The sequence below is a fragment of the Glandiceps talaboti genome, chromosome 7, assembly GCF_964340395.1.
Source record: "Glandiceps talaboti chromosome 7, keGlaTala1.1, whole genome shotgun sequence".
Taxonomy (NCBI): domain Eukaryota; kingdom Metazoa; phylum Hemichordata; class Enteropneusta; family Spengelidae; genus Glandiceps; species Glandiceps talaboti.
Window position 1 is genome coordinate 21,068,392 of NC_135555.1, and position 20,571 is coordinate 21,088,962.

General features: G+C 37.0%; 2 protein-coding genes across 2 annotated transcripts; both read right to left on the reverse strand.

Annotated features, from left to right (window-relative positions):
• Positions 1-1,329: 1,329 nt before the first annotated feature.
• LOC144438246 (caspase-7-like) lies at positions 1,330-4,021 on the reverse strand. Its single transcript, XM_078127293.1, has 4 exons — positions 3,889-4,021; positions 2,848-3,023; positions 2,343-2,469; positions 1,330-1,658 (listed from the first exon to the last, which is right to left on the reverse strand). Exons 1-4 carry the CDS (start codon positions 4,013-4,015, stop codon positions 1,441-1,443), a joined length of 648 nt encoding a protein of 215 aa, XP_077983419.1. The 5' UTR covers positions 4,016-4,021; the 3' UTR covers positions 1,330-1,440.
• Positions 4,022-9,644: 5,623 nt separating this feature from the next.
• LOC144438086 (ganglioside-induced differentiation-associated protein 1-like) lies at positions 9,645-16,470 on the reverse strand. Its single transcript, XM_078127116.1, has 5 exons — positions 16,405-16,470; positions 15,360-15,552; positions 14,521-14,691; positions 11,215-11,424; positions 9,645-9,949 (listed from the first exon to the last, which is right to left on the reverse strand). The coding sequence occupies exons 1-5, from the start codon at positions 16,468-16,470 to the stop codon at positions 9,645-9,647; spliced, it is 945 nt and encodes a 314-aa protein (XP_077983242.1).
• Positions 16,471-20,571: the final 4,101 nt, after the last annotated feature.

Genomic DNA, 20,571 nt, shown 5'->3' on the forward strand with positions numbered 1-20,571 from the left:
GTTTGGTTTGCTGGTTTCTGAAAGCATTGTTTTTGTGTCTTTTTGTGAGAAATAAAGAAGGTCTCATGATCACTCAATATGTAACATTAAAAGTTTATTTTACAGACCATTTTATTGAACTGGTTTACATTGAATTATATAGAAATCGAAACAAACAGCTTCTCCTAGTTCAAATTTAATAAGTACAGATCCACTATAAGTTGCCATGGCGACGATTGAGTACTTAAACAATTTCCTCTCTAGTCAACACCATACATGTTTATTTAGAAGTACATGAAGTAGGTACCACAACGTTTCCAACAAAACACCTTTTCATCTTTCTCTAATACTTTTAATTTATTGATCATTATTTTCCCGTAGAAATAATCTCTTCACTTGAAACAGTTTCAAGCCTCCAATTAACTTAGGTGAACGACCTGTCTTACTAGCTTAGTATACGTAGCTAATGAGGATGACTTGATGTCCATGTGTAAATAGTACACATTGTAAATATATGGGAGGAGAGGAGAACAGAACAGAACAGAACAGAACAGAACAGAACAGAACAGAAGACTAGCTACACGATACAGTAAACATTAAAGCTCAGTAGCTTTGCCAAATTACATATGTTGCATGTGTCGATACAATATACAATATGTGCGAAATCACCACGATTGAAAGTCTAACTAACCGTTAGTCCAGATACTTAGTTTATCTGCGCATTAAGCTATGCTTGGAGAGATTGGGCGCTCTGTAAATCTCTTTTATTATCATTCAAATTGCTATCTCAACAAGTTCTCATAAATATTAACACCAAGAGAATTATCCCGTATTGCTGTTACTACCTCAAGAAGCTTTATAGATACACCAAGCCTTGGTCACCGAACCTTGGAGAGCTTCTTGAGATAGTAACTGCAAGACAAGACTGTTTGAATTAGCTACTTAATGTTATCTTAAATCGACGTTCATAATGCGCGTACATGTGTGTGAAATGAGGTTAGAATAAGCTTTGTATTTTTTTCATGAACAAGGTATACGTAGATAAAACGACCTTGAATCTTGGTGAGAAAGGTTTAGTCAGTAAATCCGTTTTAATTCTACAACTTGAAACATTCACTTTAATAAACTAGTCAAATAAATGACATAAACCAGAGCTGTTCAACTTTAAAGTAAACACATATAATATGCAACAACTCGAAACCAAGTGTTATAGACCATAGGGTATGTCTATATTCAAATGAAAGCTTTCCTTATATATACTTTGAAATGTTATTATAAAGATTTTTTTAAATCGAAGAAAATTTCTTGTATGGTAGACTAATTATTTTTATTAGTTATGATACAGCATTACTTATACATGTGTGTTAAATTTAGACAAAACTGAGTAAGACCTAAAACACGAAAATCTTTGTACAAAAGTGTCAATCTATACATCAAAAAACAGAAATTTATGATTTGCTCTTATTTTGGTTTGAAATACAAATCTTTTGTTAATTTTGACATTGCGCATGGAATCTGTTTCTTTGATCCTTGAGACGATTCAAATTTATGTGCTACGATGTTATTCACCCTCGTCAGCATAGACATCAAATCCATAGTGTTACCATAGCGACCGAATACGTCACACAGTGCCTGTATGAACCAGGCTCCTAGGGCACGATTACGCCATGAATAGTAGCCTGTGGGGTAAGATGACGTCAGAGGTTAGAGGTCAAATAGGTCAGTTACAATGTAATTATCGCCACAAAAAGGAGGTTATGTATGTCTTCCATGTTTCGGCTACTTGTTAGAAGGATATCTAGGATTAAGTCGGAGTGGATTTGAATTTTTATGGCAAGATTACCAATCAGATTACAGAAATCATGGTCACACTTTTGGTACAGATACTACACCCGGTAGCGATATGGATTTAGTAAACAGGCTAGTAAAACAGCGTGGCATAATAAAGTGTAGCGCTGCCGATATCTAATGACCATAATTATCATAAATTCCGTGCTCATCTCTTTCCATCAGGTGGCGACGAGCTATTGAATATGGGACGCCCTCGGGTGGCAAAACAATGAAAATAATCAAAGTACATGTTTTTGAGTCAAGTATGCTATGTAAACCTATGATATAAGCCAACCGAGATTTTTTTTGGCCTTCTCACTTAAGGCTGAACTGTGACAAGAGCCCTACATTCATCCTACAATATAACCATGGTTACGTTGAAGTCACTCCTAAACAGTCTTTTAAAAACTTTTCCCTGACAATTGCAACTGTCGCCATGGATCTATAACATTGGCACGTGATTACCACGTGATTAAAAGCTCGAACTACTGACCAATGAGGTGAATAATTATAATTATAATCATAATACTGACCATTAACTGTTGCGTACGCCATGAGGAAATCTTTTTCTAAATTCAGACTCTGTGAATCAATACCGACACCATCTGTTTCATCACTTTTCACTATCACTCCGTCATCAAATTCGTAACCACGACATGCCTGCCAAAAGAATCGTATGGAAGTTTACAAATAAGTTAAAACAATTACTACACAAGCCGATATGAGCGTAAAGTATACAGAAATTGATTTTTTTAAATTGAGCTGCACTCTGAGATATGTCGTGTCGCGAGCGCCCCGCCCCACCTGTCTGCTCCTACAAGGGATGATGTGTGAGGGCGCCCCGACATGGCGTACCTTCAAGAATACCGCTTGACTGAAAGTCATTCGAGTTTAGCTCAATGCTTTACTCAACAGGAGTTCCAAAAACAACAAATCTTTCAATGTATATTTGAGCAAATCCAAACAAAATATAAGATTTTATGACTGATTTATTTTCATTTTCTATTTTCGAATAATCTGACGCCCGGGTGGACCTACCTGCATAAAAAATAACTTGGGTTTGCCGGCAAGAGAGGGGCAGTTGTCTTCACTGAAGTAAGACGTTAACTGGTCTACTTCGACGTAACCATCTGTACCATATACCACATCTTCTTCACCATGACTAAGTATAATAATTGCTATACAGTCATGATCTCTGTGGTCGTCTTTGGAAACTGGAAATGTTCAAATAATGATTATATTTAGGTCATGAATACATTATGATACATCATAATGTTTACCCCAAATTCACCCGTCTGATAGGCAAAATACAAATACCGACTCTCGTATAGCATATCGACTACAGTTGTGAGATGTCCTCTAGACCTGCACATATTATGGACACCACTGTATCTTTGCAATCTGTTAATGGTCATACCATGACATAATAGATGCAGATATTTAAACATATTTTGACCAACTTTGAAAGGTAAATACTAGTCATGTCAAGAACACACTTTTTTTTCTTCAGATACGTCTTTCGATACAGTGTCCTTAGATTACATGCTATATATAGTCTAAAAACTTAGTTCAGATCGCTAGGAGTAAAATCGAGGTGTGAAAAATACCTGCGTGGCAGAAGTACAGAAAAAGTTGACCTTGCACAAAAAAATTATCCCTTGTAACCCCTATGGCTCCACTGATTATATAACATTAATGCAAGAGTCTGGGGTTGAACTCTATGACATAAATAATGGCGAGAGAAATATATGTCGAAAGTGCAGAATAGGATTTCATTTATATGGCCTACAGGTAATGATTGACAAAAACCATCCCCACCCCCACTCCTACATCCACCCCCACCCCACCCCACCTCTCAACACACTAAAGAAACACAGTAATATGCATATTTCGGACAATCATTATCCATGGCAGTGACGTAACATTAGGCTAGTTACATGTCCAAATATGATATAAGGTTTGTACTCAATATGGTAGTCTGTAAGGTATGCCGTGACGGGGCGCCCTCACACATCGGTCAGGTAGGTGAGGGCGGAACGACACGACGTATCTTACAGTTTATCAATATAGATGACTTACCCTTTTCTAGTAAGGCAATCATTTTATGGACCGTTAGGTCGTCGTTTTGAGTGACGTCAAACCCTAACCTTCTGAAACTACTCTTCACATTCTCGGCATCAACTTTGGTTCCTACTCGTTGCTTCATGTTCGAGAAGTTTTCGTTGTTAATGATGATAGCCCGGCCTCTCTTTCGATGCTGCATGTTGTACTCAAAGTCTTCACTGCAAAGACTGGTAAACAGGCTAGTGGAAGAAGAAAAAATCACAAAAATACATAATTTGATATCATTGAAACGGTTAACTTTGTTGGTGGGATGTCAAAATACCAATATTAGGAGATCACACAATATAAACAATACGAAATGAAATTCGGAGAATGTTGCATAGGAACAAAGGTGAGACTGGTTTTAACTTAGATACATATCTTTACATTTAGGAGGCCTAGAAAAGTCGAGTTTACCAATCCTACATTGCATGACCTTTGTACAATTATGACACAACATCTTATTTGATAGCAAAGAACTAAGTTTCAATCAATTTTCTATAAATCATTATCAGTTACTAGAATAAACAGACATATCGTCGTTGGTGGCGCTCCTGTTTGTCGGACAATGCACGCGACGACATCGACAGGAGCGAGCACACACAACGGCGGAACCCATCACTGAGCCTTACTAGAGAAACAAATCAAAGACTTGTAAACTCATGGTGGTACTAGTACTTCCATGGTAAACTAAAAAAAATATCTCTTAGATATTTTTATAACGTGTAGAGTCGTCTCATCCACACTTTCTGAAGATCAACCTATATAAAGATACATTGCTTTATCGAACCTAACTGCAAGGCTGCTAGATGTTCATTACATTTTGGCGCTCAAACAAATACTTTGAATTTCGTTGAGCGCCAAAAACGCATTGAATTGAAGAAATGTAGCGGTAAGACAATTTCCGACACTTGGACTCCATTTTGTTTTAGCTTTAAAAGTTTTTACTATAGTGTGCTCAGACAATTCAATACCCCTGTCCCCTGTATTTATTCATAATTCACCATGACGGAACATATTTTACTTTCTCCGACTCATTTGTTTTAACGCAAAATAAGTTAAAATAAGCTACATTACGTTTAGAGCCAAAATACATATACGCTCTGTAGTGTTTACTCAATCGGATTAAATAAGGTGTAAAACTATTTATTTGCCTTTCCATTGTGTGTTGATGTTTTTTAAAAATTATTTTGTTGTTCTTGGAGTGATCGCCTTTTCAGGACGAAAAAAACTATAATATACGAAGGAAATGAATTTAGATAAATGAAATTTAAGAAAGGAATCGAGCCGCATACTCGACAGCGCAGCGTCTTTATAATTCCATAGCGGAGGTACGGTGTCGTTGTAACCTTTGAACCCGTGACGTAGTTGTTTGATATTTAATACGTTTAATAAGTGATTCATTTACTCGGGGATGATTCATTTAAAATATTTTGTTCGACGACGGTCCTTGAAATTTGTTATATTTTCATGATTTTGACGACAGGTGACCCTCAGAATGACCTTGGTACATCACGTGGGATTTAAAGTGAGGTGATGACTTGTTTCCGGAATTTAAAGATTTCATATCTTCGATAAAAGTTTGTTTGTGTGTTTTCAATGTTATTGTGTACTCACCTTTGCTCATTGCCATTTCCGTGTTGGATTGTAGTTGATACTGTAATGCAAATGAAAGATAATGTTATTTGTTATTATATGGTCAAAATTATAATAAGAATTTTTGCATGTTTATGTCGTCTATTCCATGACTTACTTGGGTCGTGTTGTTTACAAAAGTATTATTATAGAATATAACACTCAGATGAGTGTTGACATTCTTATCTTATCATAAACTGTGTTCGACCACAGAAAAATGGTTCTACACAGCGGCCTTAGTGCTACCATTGAGTGGTAGAGTTGTGTATACCCCGGGTTTACACAGACGTTATTACCAAGGTTAAGACACGTAATATTCTGCGGTTTCAATGGGCACTAATAGGATCGTTTGTTGTATTCGAAATCATAAATTATAGACTGCGAATTGACTTGTTTGTTTTTTTTCTTTCACTCTCAGGGGAACTTAAGTGGGGGCGCCGTTGGTGGTAATATGTACGTCGACAGTAAACAGGTCAGTTGTCAATATGACCAATGGAGCAAGGAGTTTAAGATCAGACTAGGAATGTGTGTAGGCGCTGTGACCTGACATTTAATCCCCACCACAATGGCTAATTGTTTGTTGTAAACCCGACCTCGTCCATTTAGTAAGAACATTCTCTCTGCCAACTAAAACCCACTCATTACAGACCGAAACTTGTCTCTCATGTGAGGTCATTTGAGGACCACGATGACACACCTGTCCATTGTTTCGAGAGTGTCGTTCACAGTCTAATATATAGAATGGAGGCGGGGGGGGGGTTACACTGACAGTGTATCGTGGTGACCTCAGTTTGAAAAGTCCAAGGGGAGTTTTCACGTCTCTTTTTGAATCATTTCATACAATACAAAAGTTATCATAAAACGGGAAAGTTTCCCGGGATTTCATACTAAGCTAGTTTCACGAGATTTTATATTATTGATTAGTACTCCTCTTTGTACGTGGAAGACGTGTCGAAACATGAAAGCAATCTCATTTTAAACAAACTGTGAGATACAACTGACGTATGGTACTTAAATATTTCCAAATAAAAAGGTATGAAAATATCAAAACAGCTGAATTAAAAAACAATCATAAATGTATTACTTGATCATTGGGTGTGCAATGCACATGCATGTCCTTGGGAAACCCGAGTTAATCAGTAATTTAACATTAAAATTGTATGTATACAAGTTACTGTTTGATGTATGACTAATGGTTGTCTATGTTTTATGAATATTTAATGAGCTCAATTTTATGAGTCCTATTTTATATAAATGAAAACGTAGTCGTTTAGAGAGCTAATGCACACATGAAACTTGTGTTCCTCAGTTCCTAGTGACCAATAGTTGCAATGTACATATCGGTCCCGGACGTAGGCCGACTGCAAAATCCAGATTTCAGTTATTCCAACAGGTGTTTGAACCACAGGCACTTGTGAACGAAAGCATTTTTGATAAGTTAGCACAGATTTTATGCCACAAAATGTCACTACAGCACCATTGTATTGAACTGGTCATAGAAACTATGCGTCGACACAGGTAGAAGATAGGGGTCGATTCTGTGGGAGGGTCGCCGAGACACATCGATATATCTCGGGCGGAGGGGCGAGCTATAATAGGTTTACACCAGTGCCATCGTGCGTTCACACTCCAGTGTTTTGTTGAACTTCAAACATGGCGGAAACGTTCATATTCCATAGTATAGTTACACCTGATCACTGTCCCCTCTAGTGACCATATACACTGATCTTGTCACAACAAAATCTTACCTGAACTGTCTGTCTCAGTCATGGCGCTCGATCTATTGTTCTTCAAAGTATGCACAAAAGTGAAACTCCACGCGTTGAAGTCGTGTGTCAAACTGAACCTCTATGGTACGCTAAAGTGGGGTTTTATTGTGGTCCGGTGTATATATACACAGGCAGTTTATGAGGGACGTGATATACAACATTTGCTTGCAAATAAATAAAGGCTATAAATACTCTCTTTGTTGACAGATTCCTCATAAAACTTCCGCCGGTGTGTGATACATGTAATTTACCGAGACCATCAATTTTGCTTACTTGTAATTTTTAGGGTAATTTTTGTCACTGTTTTTAAACAACATCCGGTGTATGTCATGTATATGGCGTTAACTAATGCCAGGGTCAGTGAGCGGTCAGCAGAGGTCAGTATGGCCAATAAATTCCAATAACCTTTACGTGTAATTATTAACGAATAGGAGTCTCGGTAAAGTACTGAGGCATGGGGCGGCGTACTACTCGTTATGAAGTCCTTGTAACTATGATGTCATCATTGAGAATAGACATGTTGTAATCTACGATAAGATAGCAAAATTTAATAGTGATATATCGAAATTTATGGTATTCCACTGTTATCATGACCAGTAAGTTGATCTTTTTTAGACTGTCGACAGTCGTTCGTGCCTTTTTTGCTACGTTTCATCTAAAATAAAGTCGTCGCCTCGCTCCGTAGCACTGACATATGCGTACTGATAGGAACTGCGATTGCCGAAGGCACGAACGGCACTCGCTGATCATTACGCGGTTATAGTATTGCTCCGGAACGGAGCGAGGCGACGACTTTAGTTTTAGATAAAACGTAGCAAAAAAGGCACAAACGACTGTCGACAGTCTAATTATTTTTATGAGAGTATAACTTAATTCCTAGACAATATTCAATGTGAATGTAGCCGAGCTCAGACACGTTGCACTCATCATCATGATTTCTTTTCATTTTTTATTTGAATAATAATAACTGTGTTCTCTCGTATGTGAAATGATAACCCGGCTACAGTTACTGTAGACTCTCTCAGTCCTCAGAGCATCGCCAAAACTATTTTTATGTACCAATATCTACTGCATAATTGTATTCGAATATCTTTGTACTATGAGCCCATGTCGACTACATAGGGCGTATCATTTGTTGACATGTTACTGCAATAACACGGTGCATCGCAGTAATACGTCAACGAATGATGAGCCCTATGTAGTCGATGAGAGCCCACAATACACGGACATTCGTTATACAATATTATGCGGTAGATATTCAGTACAAAAAAAAACTTTTAGCGGCGACGCTCTGAGGACTATGAAAGAGATTAGAGTCACTGCAGTTAGGAAAACCACTAATAACAATGGAAAACAATGAAAGACATTTTCCCCCACACTGATAATCTAAAACAAAGTGAATGAGAATTACAAAAAACACATTTTTCAAAATTTTAGGCGACTGGTAAAGAAAAAATCTCCCAAGGAGATATCACTTATTGAGATACAATTTGTGTAATAATAAATGATCATCTTCATTTCAACAAGTCTTCATTTAGATATCCTATGAATATCAAACATAAAATAATTATTTTACCATTAATAGCACATTTGCGTAGTGCTGTGATTCGAACAATTTATCAACTATACAGCCCAGATAACATCCCAATGCATCGATCAGCCATGCGGTATTTTGACTTGCTTTGTTTACACACACACGCTGTGAATTTTTTATACCTGCAAATTTATGCAACTGGTACCTGATATTGGTACAGCAGCTGATCGCTTAGAAGGGATTTCCTCGACATTATTTAGACGTATAATAATTACGTCATCACTTAGTTTTGTAATATATGCAAATGTATGCGAATCCTTTGGTTATCGTGATGATTTATTTAATAACAGAGTGTGATCATATAACGAATACCATATCAAAAGTATGCAAATTAACTAAAGTTTAATCACAAAATATTTCATGTAACTTTTAGACTTATAAGACAAATCATGTTACTAAAAATATGTATAATTCTCAAAACAGATCTTACAGTTCCATAAAGAGTAAAACACTTGTTGAAATATCTGTTACTAGTAAATCATACACACTGCAAGATAAACGCCCACATACATACATACATACATACAAAATGTACATACATACATACATGCATGCATGCATGCATGCATACATACATACATACATACACACACACACACACACACACACACACATACATACATACATACATACATACATACATACATACATACATACAATTCTTATAGATTTCCCATCACTATGGAAAGTTAGGGGATGTGTCTTTTATTTCAAGTCTGTCCTTTGTTTAAATTTTAGGCATTCTTTTCCGTGGCATACTTGTAACCAAATGCCAGGGCAGCACCAATCAACCCAATGCCCATTAATATTGGTACCATCTTCTGAATGGCCCCAATTACTTTGAACATGGTAGGTAGTTCACAAACACAGGCTTTCGTGAAGCTGGGTCGTTGCTGTACTCTCTTATAATATGCAGTTAATAAAGGTTTGGAGTCTTGGAAGTGATGTAGAAGTCCAATAAACTTCAATCTGTTAAGAAGTACAGCCAAGAATACATCAGCTGCAGTAAATGTCTGACCTAGAAACCAGTACTCATCATCTGTGAAGTAAATAAAACAGAACAGTTGCAATACCACCAGATTACGATTCACCATCATTATTAATTATAAAGTGTTGTATTCATCAAAACCAATATCATAAGGCAGAAGTCATTTTTCGTTGTTGTGGTCATTGCTATTGTCACACAGGAGTTCTATAAACAATCATGTGAAATGTTTAGTTTCTAGGATATCGTCTCGTTTTCCTGAAATCCGAGGCATTCTAGTCAACCAGGTATAGTGTAGTCAGTGAGAAACAGACATGGTGATTTATGGAAAACTTTACTTCTTGACTGTGAACAATTTTCAGTCTTGACACAACACACAATAAAAATCAAACCAAGGCACTTCATTGGCCATGCGAAGAAGTCTTTTTTAAAATTGCTTGGTCACATGAATTCACACACTACTTCCCCCCAATACCAATACATGTACATGTAATACATACATACTAATGTTGGGTTCTTATATAGCACTTTTCCGGGCCGCGCTCAAAGCGCTTTACAATTCTTACCCCTGGCTCGAATCAGAACAACACAACGGCCCTTTAGTCTTCCTCAACTCCCCAGGGAGCATACAATCCATTGCAGCCATTTCAGTGCATAGGATTAACGCCTTCACATTGCAACCACATCCTACCAGGTCCCCAATTATACAGCTGGGTTTACTGTGATACAGTCGTGGTTCAAATCTTGCCCAAGGACTTTAGCCACTCAGAAACAAACAGCAGGCAGGGCTCGAACCTGCAACCTGTAGATTCCAAGTCGGTCACGCTAACAGACAGACATACATACATACATACATACATACATACATACATACATACATACATACATACATACATACATACACACACACACACACACACACACATACATACATACACACACACACACACATACATACATACATACATACATACACACACACATATACATACACACATACATACATACATACATACATACATACATACATACATACATACATACATACATACATGCATGCATGCATGCATGCATGCATCATGCATGCATGCATACATACATACATACATACATACATACATACATACATACATACATACATACATACATACATATTTACCCGGACGGCATTTATTACATACATACATACATACATACATACATACATACATACATACATACATACATACATACATAGTATGTATATACACACATACGCGCGCGCATATACACTCACAGTCAGACATTTTACAATGTGTGTATGCGTGTGACACATTTACCTTCTGTAAAGTTCTGAACGGTTTCTTGGAGCTGCTTTTCGATGTCATCCAGGGTCATATCCAGGGCTTCAATTTTTTGACGCACAATATTGATATCAGAATAAGACTGTCGAAATGTTTTGAAAAAGTCAATCTTCATTTCATACGTCTCCTTGTAATCGGGATATTTCTTCATATATTTCTTATAAACTGAGTCTGACCCCATTTTAGCTTTAGGCAAGAGAAAGGTGTGATAATCATTAACAAGAAATTTGTAACTCTGCCATTTTAATGGTGCGTTGTTGGAAAGTTGTAGTCATGATTCAATCACATGTGCACGCAAAGTTATCAAATTGATGTTTTCACCAGTCTATCTTAATTAGAATATTTTTATTTGGCCCTTGCAGACAAACTGTTCTTCTGATCGTCCAAGATTAGGTAGTACAGATATTACAAATAACCCCACAGTCCTTCGCATCTGGTCACGTCCACTCTGGATTTCAAACTGACAATGGTGTAAGTGAATTCAGTAGTGTGAAATGCAAGAATTGATGGGAGGGACTGGCCTCTTTACATCGCTATCTGTGATTTTCCTTTGCTGCTCACTCACTGCTTATTATGGCAAACTATTAATTCAGCCACGCCCCCAACGGCAGTTATCAACGTTCCGGTTTGTATATATTTACATATTTGTTATATGTAAATTATGTCATGCTTGTGCTCATCTCAATGACGGGACATTTACATACTCAGACTTCATTTGAATATACTATTGTTAATTACACTGCCGTACGTTATCACTCAACATTGCGACCAATCAATTTCAGTGTATATATTTTGAAACCAATTAGTTTGAGCGTATAATTTTCAAACTATATCAATCGTTTGTTGTTGCTATTACAAATGTAATACAAGCGGTTTGGAGACAGTAACACAGAATCGAATATCAACAGACTATTACGGAACATGTCATGTTACTAATAGATGTGAAAAAGCGACAAGGATAGGGAGAAAGGGTATTTTTAAACCATAGACAGCCTCTTGTTTAGACTATCCTGTCATTAAGGCAATGAGACAATTTACTCTTTTTTTTCAAATTACTCTTGAACCTGAACATAATCCTACTCCTTTTTCTAGAAGTTGATTTTTCATTATTGCAACATTACAAAATATCACCTACAGCAGTTTAATACAATTAAATACAGGTTTTAAACTTGTCATCCAAAGTGACAATACCCAGTGTCATACCAACTGGCCAAACAGTCTTTTGAACAGAAATTATTTAGTTGATACAATAGGCATAGACTTGGTTGCTCGACATATTTTTTATCAATTTGTGTTTATTTGCGTGACTACCCATCACCGTTTTAAAACGACACAACTGCTAGAATGATAGTTACTGTTGCATATTTTTGAGCACTGAGACGCCATTACTCATACTGTTGTTATTTATTCCATTTAGCGCGGGCATACGACTGTTACCAGGCGTAGGGTCGTGGTTGCTATGAACATTTGTGTCATGACGTGTTGATCTAGGTCTTCAGCGAGACGTCTTATGAAACATGTGTGCACATTTCGGCCACACCGGCCAGTGTGTGTTATAAATGTGTTTTTTATCTTTGCTCGTAGATTAACAACATTATAGGCACACCGATTCCTTACAAATAGAAACAAAATACAAGTAATTTCTAACATACATTATTACCACTGTCATTGAAGTCTAGGAAAGTGTACAAATACTTAGATGTTATTCCCCTATATTTTTCTTCCTTCAGCCAAAGAATACACGAGTGACCTAAGGGGTCTTTGTCACTATTAGTCTGTAGACGAGTAGTGACAACCCTTAGATTACGAAGAAAAATATTGGACAATAACATAATTATACCAGCACCAGTAATATAAAAGTAACATCGAGGAGATTCATGGCAATTTTGAACGTTTGGACTCGTATTTCGAACACAGCAGAACCAGTGACGTAGACACGCGTTGTCGTGACGTAAACCGACCAAGGTATACTATATATTTAACTCGGTTCGTGCATGGTATAATAAACTGTATTACTAGTCTACTTCAATGTGCCGATTTCCTGTAATTGTAAATTACTACAGCTACAGCCACCATGGGAGTATACACCATTAACAAGTCATTGAGAATGACATAGTCCCCGCTGTGATTGGGTTTTAAGGAATTATCACTACTCTGATCACGCAACAACACTTGTGAACCTAAATCAAACAGACTTAGATATGTTGTGTCTGCTTGTTGGACATGGAACATGCCTACAACAATAAAAGATGGGTCGGGTATGGGGGATCGTATCACGACGAAAATGGATATGCACATGTATGTCATAGAACACTGTCCTAATACCAACTTTGAATGAGATCTGTTCAAGCATGTCTGAGTTATGGCTTTGGACATGGAAAAATCGCAAACAAAATGGCTGCCACGCGGCCATATTGGATCAGATCACAACACCAATGAATATGCACATGTATGTCATAGAACACTGTCCTAATACCAACTTTGAATGAGATCTGTTCAAGCATGTCTGAGTTATGGCTTTGGACATGGAAAATTTGCAAACAAAATGGCTGCCAGGCAGCCATATTGGATCGTATCACGATGAAAATGGATATGCACATGTATGTTATAGAACACTGTCCTAATACCAACTTTGAATGAGATCTGTTCAAGCATGTCTGAGTTATGGCTTTGGACATGGAAAATTCACAAACAAAATGGCTGCCAGGCGGCCATATTGGATCGTATCATGACAACAATGAATATGCACATGTATGTCATAGAACACTGTCCTAGTACCAACTTTGAATGAGATCTGTTCAAGCATGTCTGAGTTATGGCTTTAGACAGGGAAAATTTTCAAACAAAATGGCTGCTAGGCGGCCATATTGGATCGTATCATGAAACAAATTGAAGTGCATATGTATGCCATTGAATGTTGCCCCTGTACCAAGTTTGAAAAAAATCGGTCCAGGCATCTCCACGAAACGGCTGCGGACGGACGGACGCACGGACGCACGGACGGACGCACGGACAGACGGAACCCAATCCATAAGTCCCCGTCCCGGACTTCGTCCGCGGGGACTAAAAGGTCGTTACTCTTGACGTTATTGGAAGATCATTAGATTTTAAAGCCATCGACAAGTATCTAGGTTAAGGTCAAATTGGTTGTAAACTAACCTGTTGGAGCTCTAGCAAAACCATAGGACTGATAGTACTTGTTTCATTTTCAATTCTTGTAATTTTTCTAAAGCCAGCAAATATAAAACCAGTACATTCAGCGAAGTGTTGAAATTGATTTACCTTTTATCATCTTTGCTGCAATGGCTGGAACTAAGGAATTATTTGTAAGTTCTTCTCTAGACCATATGCAACCAAAAGTGATAATTTCAATTGCGACGTCATTGATTTTATTTCTCCATTGTCGTACTTTCTGCCCATCACGAGTTTCCTCATCTGGCTGAAGTCTTGGTGCTGGAGTAATGAAATAACAAACACATATTAACAACAAGTACATAGAATATACACAGGAGTATTGAAGTTGTACTTCTGTTTGTTTGTTTGTATGTATGTATGTATGTATGTATGTATGTATGTTTGTTTGTATGTATGTATGTATGTATGTATGTATGTATGTATGTATGTATGTATGTATGTATGTATGTATGTTTGTCTGTCTGTCTGTCTGTCTGTCTGTCTGTAGGTAGGTAGGTAGGTAGGTAGGTATGTATGTATGTATGTATGTATGTATGTATGTATGTATGATTGTGTGTATGGATGGGTGGATCGATGGATGAAAGGATGGATGGCTGTACCATGTACCTGGGATTTGGTTGGAAACCACTTCATAAAGGCTACTAGGGATCTGGTAAAACTTGTACAGGATACAAAACCTTGCAATCGTACTCCAACTTTGTGATGGTGAAATAGCTATGGAAGCTATGGTTAGGACCGAAATTTGGGTACGAAAAATAGTTGTCTGGTAGAAAGTTGGTCCAGAACAAAAGAATGATACTGTGTAATCCTTATAGGTCCACAGATAACAAAACTCTAATGCCAGAACCTAGGATTGCGTCATGGGCCTTTAACAAAAATATTCAAAATAATTCTTACTGATTCAAAATTGAAAAACGAAAACGTACATTCTGGAAACTGCTCATCCAAAAAATCAACAATCTCGTTGGAATCAGGGACGTTTTGACCATTGAATGTGAGTGTTGGGACTTGTGCCTTGGGGTTCATCTTTAGATAGGACGGTTCAAGCGTCTCTCCGCCATGGTGATCTGTTACCTTGTATACACAGTCCAGTCCCTTCTCTTCAACAGACAGACGTCCCTGTTGTACATAGTGACGGAAAAGTAAAGTCAGAATCTAAACAATTTGCATATTGTATATATTATACCATGAACGAGCCAGGTTCAACAAAAAAATACGGAATATATACTCTGGTCGTTCTACGTCACAACAATGCGTGTCTACGTCATTAGTTCTCTGTGTTCGAAACTGAGTCAAAACGCTCAAAATTGCGATTACGTTTCCTGGTAACTTTTTACATTACCGGCACTGGTATATTATTCCCCAATATTTTTCTTTTATTCAGCCGAAAAATACTCATGACAGGCTAAGAGTTGTCGCTACTCGTCTAGCAATTCGTAGTGACAAAGACCCCTTAGGTCACTCGTAATTTCCTTGGCTGAACAAAGAAAAGTATGGGGAATTAATATCTAATTACACAAAAAAACTTACTCTTTTGTCATATTTGGCTATGATAATGTACACAACAAAACAGCCGTTCCATGGATATTAGTCAGAGACAATATTTTATTTATTTTAATCCAAGTACTGATTGCTTGGCATTCATACTCACCAAATATTGTTCCATGATAACATTCGCCAAAATATACACTTGACATGACCTATTATATACTTGACCTTGACTTTGTCTGTTGTTTGTGTACTGTAATTACCCAATCTCAAGTTCAAGTATTTTAGACTGAAGTCACGTATATATTCACGGTTATGAGTCTATATATGTAGTCTCACTGAACTTGATATATGACATCACCAGACTACATGCACAGGACACAATCCCAGTATCCTTGTCCAATAAGGTTGATATAAGTTTTATAACATGAATGATTTATTTGTCAAACGGCACAATAAATGAAAATATCCACTGGCACTTACCCTCTGTGAGTAGTACGACATTGGGTGATAATACAACATCAATTTTCCAGTATCAGTGGATGCCATTTCTAGATTTTATGATTGTTCTACCTGCTAAAGTAAAAAAAGAACGTTTATTTTGCAACAACTTAATTGTTTCAGCCATGGAAAACTATAAGCCTTTATTTTATGAACCCTAGAAACATGTATATATGTTTATGCTGGAAAATATTTGAGATCTGATTGCACAACGAAAAGTACGTACGTCCACAGGGAAAAGGACAAATAATCAATTTTGTTCTCGCTATTTTCCGGATTTCTGATATTATTTTCTGTATACTGTTTCCTCTCACTGTTATTTTCTTCTGTTTCCTACCTGATCACTGTCTTATATGAGTTTATCAGCTTTGGATTAATTAATAACTTGCTAAACTCAATAGTTATTTGCCCACAGTACACTATCCTGTGAAGTTGTCGGGCATAAGTACAATAGACACCGGTGGAAAGATAAACAAAGCGGCTCCGCCTTGTTGTTTATCTTTCCACCGGTGTCTATTGTATACTTAAAACAACAACTGCCGTCTATCTTTTCACTCGGGTTTATGAATGGTTCATTAGTATTCAGTTCATGGGGGAAACACGTCCGTGTACTGCCATTAGTCGGACCAGTATATGTTTACACTTACTGCGCAATGACATGTGTTAATTGAGCAATTAGAACGTGAGTTTGTTCTAGGATTAGCAGTCTGCTAATAATGCAAAGTTGCAAAACACCGATAAGACAGTGGTAACAGTAGAAAATAGTGGGGGGGGGGGAGTGAGAGGAAACAATAACTTTATTTGAAATGTAGAGAAAATAATATTAGAAATCCGGAAAATCACGAGAACAAAATTGATTATTTGTCCTTTATCCTATGGTAGGTCCAAGCTGTTCCGATAGATACAATGTGCTTTATCTATACATCAGGAATGTCATTGATATGTACTGTTTGTACATAAAAAATTATCCATATGCGTGGTCAAATAAACTGCTTATTTGCTTGTTAACTTCTAGTGCTGTCAGAACTCAAATAGTACACTTCAAAGGGGAACACCATTCCATGAAATAAAGGATTTTCTTAAACTATGGGTTCCAGAGAGAAACTTCACTATTTTTCGTCACCTATAATTACTTTTTATAATTAATTGTTTAGTCTAGGTCCTGACAGATACCATATTACGTGGGATTGTAGTACGTAATACGGTCCCTGTCAGGACCTAGACTTGAGCATTCAGAGAAATCTTCTACTTTCATAGAGAGTCTTTGCTATGGGCTAATGTATCATGGTAGTTAGCACGAGCAGAAATAATATATGCATGGTTTAACGATGAATATTCATGAGAGACAGATTAAACTGAAGGAAATAGGCACGTGGAAGTCATGAGTCAAATATAAAGACAGAAGATGAACGTGATGTTCTTTGAAATCGGAAGTAAAATGGTGGTGTAAAATCACGAAATGACTCTCCTAAACCCATAGTTTATGAAAATAGAGTGGTGTTCCCCTTGAAACAATGATGTATTGTTAATGTTTTACTCAACACTGCATACATCGTTTTTTGTAGATATTGGCAAAGAAAATCAGAAATACCAAATATTACGTCGTACAATTGAGGCCCAAATGCTTGGGTCAGATTAGTGGCGTTAACGTTCGTTGGCATTTCTGTTTCTCTTCTGCATCATTGTGTAGAAGGCAATGTACTGTGCAAACATCAAAAGACGGATTATCGGTAAATACATGTATTGAAGACAGTGATCAGTAGGCATGGGATTGCTCGATCGATCGATCGATCGATCGATCGATCGATCGATCGATTGATTGATTGATTGATTGATTGATTGATTGATTGATTGATTGATTGATTGATTGATTGATTGATTGATTGATTGATTGATTGATTGACTGACTGATTGATTGATTGATTGATTGATTGATTGATTGATTGATTGATTGATTGATTGATTGATTGATTGATTGATTGATTGATTGATTGATTGATTGATTGATTGAATATTTTTGTGGTTACATAAACTTTTTTTGTGTGTGTGATATTGATCAATTGACTGGTTGATTTTTGCGGTGATATACAACTATTTACCTTCTTACCCTGGCTAGTTTTCTCTTTCAACTGTATATAATTATCTCTTTATTGACTTGTAAAATAAAGACATCTTGTCCATTCTACTTATTCAAAGTAAAATACCTCTTATCTTATCTTATAATTACCAAAGCATTCAGTCAAAGAGAATTATATACGGAAAATTAGCCAAAGAGAGAATGAAAAAGTTGTATATCACCACAAATATCAGTCAATCAATTGATCAATATCACACACAAAATGTAACCACAAAAAATAATCAGTCACTCAATCAATCAATCAATCAATCAATCAATCAATCAATCAATCATTTGATCAAATAATCAATCAATAAAGCGATCGATCGATCACTCAATCAATTACATGGCTATAGTTGAATAGCTCTTTTAAAATTTCTTCTGGCCTTAATTGTTTTTAGTTTTGAAAAATATTGCCTCGACCCAAAAGCAAACGAAATGTCGGTCAGAATTCCAGCCCTGCAGTGATAGCTTGACGAAATGTGTACAGGCATCACTGGGGAATTCGAAAGAAAACAGACGTGTATGAACTAGATCAAGAAGACAAAGAATTGTTTTAAATGTTTGAAAAATGTACGGGATCGGCGTGTTAAACTAGGGTAGGTCGGGTTATCGAAAACACACATTATTTACTTGGTCTTATTATTGTAAAAACCTGTTATTACAACAAACAGTTTTGAAGGGCGGGACACTCTTAGAAATATTCATCCAATAACGTTCACAGAAGGTAGTTAGAAACAATTTTTTTTGCTTCAATTCTTATACATGGTGTCAGAAATCGGTTGATATCTTTGGTAGGTATTGTCCGATTGTAACAACGACCCGATTCATCAGAGGTTTATTAAATTTTAGAACTAGCAAGTGACGTACGAAGGTAAAATTTTCGAAATGTTTGCTGAGTAAAACGGCCGGTTGGAAGTTAATGTTGTCGTACGGAAATTGTGTTCTGTTGCAAACCTTGTCTATATCTCGCGGTGAGTGGACTTGTGCGATCATATGAACAAGTGTTACTTTACCCATTTCATATTCAATTGGCTAAACACGTCAATGTTATCGATATTATCACAATGTTATTATATTCTGATAGAAAAATTCTGATACATATCTCGGGAAACAGCCTTTGACCGTGCATGACCACATTTCAACTGAGAAGAGTAATCACACTTTCCCGTACTGAATATATGAATGGACAGTGTTTTTATTCACCGGTCATCGAGTAGACCAGAATTTCACCCGTCAGAAAAGTAAAGTTATCACGTTCGTTGGTAACACTGGACTGTAATGACGTCATCGGTCCGGACTTATCAGCCTGCCATAATAATGGGGAAAGGGAGGTCGAGATTAGACCGCGCCCACAACGGCTGATCTGTCTAGTTGGTAACTGCTCGGTCAAACCACCTGTAAGCTTACATGTACACAAATTGCATCATTAATGATGTAATTGACATCAATTTTTGACACCGTAACGTTCATAGGGGATGACAGAAATAATGCTGTAACACGAAAGATAACTGTAATTTACGAGCAAAAGTTATTTCAAGTGGCAATATATTTAGTAATTAAAGATTGAATAAACAGTATACGTATATGTAGTTATAACTCCCTGTTTTAGAATAGCCACGGTCCCTGTTTATAGCGAAGTTCTTGGGGTCGTTGAACTTTGTATTCGGTACGTTGTTTTTGAACTTTGTATCGTTATGGGGTTCGCACTCAAACTTCAAAACTAACGTTACAATCACAGGCACTCGAATCAATCTGTATGATTTGGGGAGGGGGGGTGTATACACCCCCCCCCCCCAAAAAAAAAAAAAAAAAATCATACAGATTGATTCGAGTGCCTGTGGTTACAATTATTGTACGTAGCTAGTCTGAGATCAGAGATGTCCCTGCTCCGACGCCAGTAAATGCTTAGATCATCCTTGGAGTCAGTATACTGTCAGTATAATTACTCCAAGGACCAACCACGGATGTACTGTATTAGGTGAGAAGATACCGAGCTAGTTATAGAGCGACTGTGTGATTTCGGATGTATG